The sequence below is a fragment of the Mixophyes fleayi genome, chromosome 4 (genome assembly GCF_038048845.1).
Source record: "Mixophyes fleayi isolate aMixFle1 chromosome 4, aMixFle1.hap1, whole genome shotgun sequence".
Lineage (NCBI taxonomy): Eukaryota > Metazoa > Chordata > Amphibia > Anura > Limnodynastidae > Mixophyes > Mixophyes fleayi.
In genome coordinates this window covers 78951170-78958652 of record NC_134405.1, presented here as the reverse complement: position 1 = coordinate 78958652, position 7483 = coordinate 78951170, and the positions used below count along the sequence as shown (strand labels likewise).

Genomic DNA, 7483 nt, shown 5'->3' with positions numbered 1-7483 from the left:
CAGATTCAAGCAAGTACAAAATAACTTTATTTGGGCATTTATTTGGAACATTAATTTAAAAACCCCACAAAAGCATTGCATTTAACTTTAAGTTCCTTTAATGCAGCGGTCTCCAACACATTTCTTACAGACGTGGCAAAAGGACTATTGTTGCAAACACACTAATTCAGAACAGTCTCGTGCATCATTTTACATTCGACTCATCTGCTGGCATATATCACTAGAGAAAGGAGCCAGTTCTAAGGACACTAGTGGCAGATCTTCCTCTTCAAAGGAGCAGCTTACATTTATCATTATAAAGCACTATGGCATTTGCTAGCACTATATAAATATATGCTATCTAAATATCCTGTCGGCCGACAGAATAGATGCAGTCTACACGAACGAATTGGCGCTCCTGTGCGCAGTCACTGAGGTCACCCACTGCAGCTTAAGTTCAAAGATGCAAATACCATGTCCTGTTGGTAGCTCTACACAGAAAAAGGACATCTCCCTAGATTCAGAGCGATCGCACTGCAGGAGAGCCAATTAAGTAACCTAAGTATACGTTTATTCTTTTATTTGTAATGTGGTGAATGTTAATATTTTTCACAGCATGTGTGGTTAGCAGAGAATTGTGGTTGGATACCGCTGCTTTAAGTGGTAGATATTGAAGAAAGATGTTTGACAAGTTGCAGTGGAGGCACATATTCCTCACTCACCCAATAGGTTGTGCTACGTAGTAAAACAGCTTTATAATGTTATATACTAAAAAGCACTCTGTAAAACTTCATGACCAAAACACAGCAGCCACCTTGTCACAAGGATGAGTTTATTAAATTAGTTGTTTTCTAAAACAAACATTGCAGTCTCATTGTTAATATAACAATTCTCCCATGGAAGGACCTGCTTGCAAAGCATCATCCATTAAGTGAGCAGAATTGAAGTTTAAGAGAAAGGGTAAGACCCTGCACCTCTCTGAGCAAGAGTCAGAAAGCACCTAAGCCAACCTTAAAACCACACCAACACTCGACCACTAAATAAATATCAAGCCACCCAAGGGAGAAACAAAAAAACAAAACAAACCAAGACCCATGAATTAGTGATCTCAGCATGGGAATCTCACATTATACAGGCCTCCCATTGGCAGTTTAAGTCTCTCTCTCTCTCTCTCTCCAATAGATGACCACAAATTCTGCAGTGATCTTGTGTGTTTCATGGTCGCACGGATGAAGATAATCCCATGTGGTTTTAAGTCTTTATTTTAAACATATGAAAAATAGCACTGAGCTGCATAAAGAGGGAGTCCCTGCACAAGCCAGAGCTTTCACCAGTACATGGCTCTGTAACGGCCATGAAAAAGACTAATGTGGCGAGAGTGTAGCAGCATCATATGGACAAATTCAGAAGGGCTGGAAAGAGGACGTATACTATGAAACCAGCGCTGCTTAAAAATATTCCCTCATATGTGGGTAGGTCAGTGGGTGGGAAGCACAGACCACTCTGTTTGCAACATGGCACAGCTACAGACATGCCACAAGCAGAGCGGAAGAGGTCGCAGGCCAGGAGATATAGTGCACGAGCAAGTTATGTAGGGTGTGAGGTGGGCCTTATTAACCCTGTTGTATCCAGATTCACCCACCCTGACTATCAGGCAAGGTGAAGGGGATGAATTCTTTGACTGTAGCATTTGGCAGAGTCCTCAAGGGTGGAGAGGACACACACATTCAGAGCCATGAGCGTTGAGTGTCACATGAAATCCTCAAACTCTCGTCCATATCCCTCATCGACGCCCCCATAATCTGCCAGATCGTCCTTCATGTTGGCTTTAAAGCCTCCGCCAGGAACCCCTCCTTTCTTCTTTTTCTTGGATTTATTTTGCTATTAGAAAATTTATAGAAACCAAAAACACATTAAATCAAGGTGAAAAAAAATCTTATGGACATTACATTAAAAAAAGCGTAGCAATTTGGGTAGTTATGGGAGATATCCTAATACTACCATACAGGACAAATTTACTTTCAATGAAATATGGCTACAGTACACCTCTACCTGACCCGCATGGTAATTTAACAGCGTTTTAGTCAATGACATCACATTAACTTGACATTGCTCCATTTCTTTTTAGTAATCTTAATTTTGCTTTTCAGTCCGCTATCCAGGCAAATGTTACTAGTAGCTCTTTATGTAAAGCCAACCTTTTCAGTTTAATGGTCCCTTCTCTAAAGCTAAAGTTCTACAGATATACATCACTTACATACAAATTTGCAGTTACAATCAATGTAAACAAGAGTCAGACAAACTTGCCATTTCTCCTTAACTGGAAACTAATGTCTATGCCCCCATAAAGAGTGTAAATCTGTTTAACTGTGCATGATTTAACCCCTCTGATCACAGATGCTCTCAGTCTCACCTTCTCTTGCTTCTGCTTCTCACTGCAAAGAACTGTTAGTGAATTTGAGATCTTCTTCAGGTCCTCAACTTCCACTGGAAGACAGAAGCGTTAAACTAGTCAGCAAAGAAACGTTCCAGGACAAAATTACATGTGATAATACATGTGGAAATACAAAGCAAACAAATGGATACACAAGATGTTTAGAGTTTTCAGCGAACACTAATGAGCACAATACTCACATGAAATACAGACATCACGCAATAGAGCTTCTAGAAAGCCCGCGTAATGAACAGACTTCTCATGTTGTGTGATCTTCTCTTTCAAGAGCTTCCCAAATTCTGCAAAGTCCTCTCGCGAGGATGGATTCATGGCATCAATTCCAGTAACACTGACTACACCTGTGAAGGGAGTATTGTTGTAACTTTCAAAGGTGCTAATCCACCAGTCTATTTCGAGTCACATGCAAGATTTAAAACTAAAAACAAAACAACGGTGAAAGTATTTTATCTGTAACATCTTTATATCTAATCAGAAAATGATATCTACTCTGTCCATCCTCAGGTGACATTAATTACCAAAAGCTTCTTTTGCCAACTCCAGGTCAGACTCTTCTTGCAACTGCTTCAGGCGCAGCTTCTCCGCTAGCTGTTCCTCTGATGACACCTCTACTGGCTCTTCAGGCTCCTCTAACTGTAAAGAGAACAGACATATGAGATGCCTTCATGTACGAACAAATGTATTCCTGTAAGCAAGCATGCCAGGTAGCGCACCCTTTTTTTTAGTTCCTCTTGTTTCTTCTTCTGAAGCATTTCTTTTTGTTTTATTTTATCAACCAATTTCTTCTTATCGGGAACTTTCTGTTCTAAAAGGTAAAGAAAATCAAAACAATCTGCTCAATTGTTCATAGCCTATTTAAAAACAAAAACCATCATCTACCCCAACAATCCTCTCTGCAGGCAAGCTTCACCTTTACAAAATACAGCGAATGAACTTAAAGTCCACTGTTACTGGCTGCCCTCCATTGTAATGTCTAACCATTATAATACGGATGTCTAGCCTTAAACATGGATATGAAGTTCTCTAATACAGTTCATTTCTTTGTATCGCTCCATAAGTTGGCTCTATTCCAATGTCACTGGTGCTACAAACAGGTGCCTGCTGATAAGTGTACAATTCTACAATATTCCCAGTGCCTTACCAGTTTTCTGAGAATCTTGTTTATTTTCTGCTTCCTCCTCATCATCCCAGTTATCCTAAACAGAGACAGTTATCATTTAGTGTAATTGCAAGATACAACAAAAGTCACATTTTTTGGCATGGCTAGTAATGCTGAACTGGAGTCATTGAACCATCACCCAGTGAGATGTAGGACATAACATTTTTCTTTTCTTAATACTCTGAGCCAAAAGTTGATGACCAAAACTGCCCCAACTTCTCACATGGCCTTTCTCGAATTATCAAACTGTAGTAGACATTATTTTGTAGGCGATAGTTTGATTAGTAAACATATTCAAGCAATGCATCTGAAATACAACTGAAAGTGGGAGTGACAACCAAAGAATGGGAGATAGATGAAATATACAAAATTCTGTGATTCTGCTATTTGGAGGAAGGTCAACTTTCTTATCATTGGTAAAGAAATGAGAGTGTGTGTGTGTGTGTGTGTGTGTGTGTGTGTGTGTGTGTGTGTGTGTGTGTGTGTAACAAGAGGACTACAAAACAATTCAATCATTACATGTCAATTATATATTAATGTAACTGCAGTCATTCGTTCAGAAAAACAAAATGGATGCGTATGTGGAAAAATAGTAAGCAGTCACAGAAAGAAAAAAACAACAAACTTTCTTCAGTAATCCATAGCACATGCTCAGACCGTGCCACACAATATATAAGCGTCAAGATGTTTGTAGGCAGGCTCTATTAGTTGTCAACCATGACAGAACTCACAATTTCAAGACAGAACTAAAAACACTATGGGCCCCATTCAGACACAAGCGTACCTTACGATTGAAAAAGCTGCACGCAAGTGTATGTATGCTGTATTCAGAGCTGGAGATGCATCCAGGTCTACATGAGTAGAAGAGGCATCAGTTTGACAGACACCCCGTAGACACTTATTTCCAATTTGCAAAAATGTACAAAAACCCTTTTATTTCATATGTTAGGAACACAATTACTATTAAGCATAATTTAACCTTGAATAATCTAGATAATACAGCAGGGACAGCTTCCCGACATGACATGCAAACCTAATCGCAAGCAGTTTGCTAGTTCGGGTGTTCATCATCATCATCATCGTCATCATCGTCTGCTATTTACACCTGTCCCTGACCACCAACAAATAAAACCACTCTCCTACCGTGTCCGTGGCCATGTCCCCGTGTGAATCTGTACACAATTGCTCAAACACGCCCTTACTATACATTGCCTACGTTACAACTCTTAGGTCTGAATAGTCTCAGTTGTGTACATTCACTGAGTGAATAAAAGGCCCAAAGGAGGACCTGTTATAGCATTGCACCCACTCTGCATGTATATACAACCTCAGCTGCCCATCACCTTGATGCAGAAGGTGGTGTGCGGGTAATGTCTTCTCCTGGCACTACTTACAAAGAGGGCCAGTAATGAAGGAAATTAACTACTTTCAACCATCACTGTACTCATATCGATGCAGGAGGCATGTGGTAATTGTGTATCTCCTCCTGCAGCAGTGTGAGAAGTTCCTTGACAGTAAATAAAAGGGGTCATAGCTAGTTAAAAGCAGTTTTGCATAGATGTAACCAATCTAAACATTTCACTTAATAAAATAAATTAAAACACTCCCCCATTCTGCTCCCTGAAGTGAAGTCTTCACCTTGAGCTTCATGCATGGCTATGAACATGTATGAGGCGTTCAGTAACAGGCATGATAGAGCAGGCAGCCATGATCTCAAGAAGCACAGACTTTACTTCTAAGATAACCATAAACATTGTGGGGTAGAGATCTTTGTTTTTTGAGAAGCAAAAAATAATGTCTATCATATCAGCTATGAAAAACATTATGAATGACCAGCTTGGGGAAATGCCCCACAAATAAAAAGCTTACTATTTAAAAAATCCACAAAGCTTACATTTAAAAACCTATCAGGATTTTAAAAATGTTAAAATTAAGCATTAATGGGCAGATACAATTGGCCGCTATGTTCTGAGGAACATCACGGTTGCTAATTTTTACTGTTACTACAGAAAAAGCAACGCTTATTTTTGCTCACACCTCTATTGGGCGCCACCGTTACTTCTGCTCAAAAAAAAAAAAAAAAAAAGCTCAATAGTCCTGCAGTTCCGGGGGCACCTTGCGCAGATTTTTTTTATTTTTACAATTTAATTCATTTTAACAGTTTATGTTTAAAATAACTCAAAGACATAACTCTTGGCATCTTAACACACCTTTACTTCATCCTCTTCGTCTTCTCCCTCCCATCGGTCCCTTACTACTGCCAATGCACCGGTCTTTGCAATTGGCTCCTCTGGCTCGAAGTCATCTACCTCTGTGCATACAAGAAAGTTAAATACTTTAGGGAACAAAAAGTAATAAATAAAATGGACCAACTATGAAGGAAAGGAAATGCCACAAATAATTTTTCAAATGGGCAGAAATGTGAAAGAATTGAACACAGACATAAAAATAAATTTAAGCAGTGTTACTGGGTAAGGAAACCCACTAGGTTTCCAAATAAAAATAAATTATTCAGACTGAGCTAAAAGGCCACAAAAGATTTGCTTGTGAGAACAAAAAAAGTTGCAGTACATACTATGTAAACTTAAATTAAACATTTTAAAGTTAATTTAGTTCAACATCTAGCATGTGCAAAACAATTCAACAATGTACAATTCAGAGGAATATTTTTATCAACTATTTTGTAAATGCAAGCTTTTTAGTAGTTTAATTCAAGAAAACATTTTTTACATATGGGAATTAGGAACACTAAAGGTGAAGCAGTCTATGGTAATTTGTACACTAAAAGTTGTTTTGAGAGTAAGGTCAGAAAAACTAAAATAACCCAGAGTCATGCAATATGGTGACTCAAGCTCATCTGGAAAACTTGCAATACCATCTTACATGTAAGCAGCTGGCAAAATGCTATTATCCACCTGAGGTATGCAACCGGTGTCTGTCCAGCTGTTATAGAACTACAAATCCCAGAACACCCTGCCAGCCAACTGGAATATGTCCTGTGATAGCTGGAGAGACAGGGGTAACGTGCTACCAAATACTGAAAGTCACAAAATTAACCGGCCAAAGAGACGATATACAGAGTGTTGAACGTAAATGAACTTTCTGAGGATGGGAATAAGGACTGATCAGGGACAGATCGGAGATGAGGCCCTGTATACGGGGGAGGGGAGGCCAGGCCGGCGGGGGAGGGGGGCCATGGCGGCGGATATGGGACTAATGACTCCCCAGGCAGCTGGAGACCCCCCTGATGCTACACAGGGATGGACATGTGGCAGCAGCCAGAGCGGGGTGGGAAGAGGCAGGGCCGAGCACACCGGTCAGACACCCCACCCTGGATATAATGGAAGCAAAGACATGGGGCCCTACTGGGGTCCACAGAAGGGTTTGGAGGGGTCACGGCTGATGACACGTGGCGGTGCGGGGTGTTGGTTGAGGGTACGAGGGAGTCACGATTAGGGGGGTATATCCGATGTCCTCTCACCCCAATTGTCGGTCTCTGCCATTTTGTTTCCCGCTGCCTCTCCGGCTCCGACTGATTCACCGCGTCCAGCTGCGCGCGCAGCGCACTGAGAACTAGAGCGGCCCTTGCCGGAAATGCGTCACCGCACCGAGTGACCGCGCCGCCGCCATCTTGCTACTCTCAGATGTCGCACAGTCGCCTCAGGAGGTGAAGCTACCATACAGGGGAGCTGTTCCTGATGTCGGCCGCCATCTTTGCGGTAACACGTGAGACCCACGTGCTGCACATGTCCGCTCTCCCGATCACCCGGGATACCCGTCTTGTGTATCTGCTTGCACAGAGCCGGCAATAATACGTCCGTCCTGCCGGTCTCCAAATGTTCACAAGCATTGTTTTTCTTTGTGCGAAATTATTTTATTTGTGCATCATTTTT

At 41.1% G+C, this 7483-nt stretch overlaps 1 protein-coding gene across 1 annotated transcript; it reads right to left on the bottom strand.

Annotated features, from left to right (window-relative positions):
- Nucleotides 1-790: 790 nt before the first annotated feature.
- Nucleotides 791-7194, bottom strand: EIF3J (eukaryotic translation initiation factor 3 subunit J). Its single transcript, XM_075207517.1, has 8 exons — nt 7072-7194; nt 5801-5901; nt 3573-3627; nt 3145-3236; nt 2950-3064; nt 2614-2772; nt 2393-2466; nt 791-1860 (listed from the first exon to the last, which is right to left on the bottom strand). The coding sequence occupies exons 1-8, from the start codon at nt 7091-7093 to the stop codon at nt 1729-1731; spliced, it is 750 nt and encodes a 249-aa protein (XP_075063618.1). The 5' UTR covers nt 7094-7194; the 3' UTR covers nt 791-1728.
- Between the last annotated feature and the right edge of the window lie 289 nt (nt 7195-7483).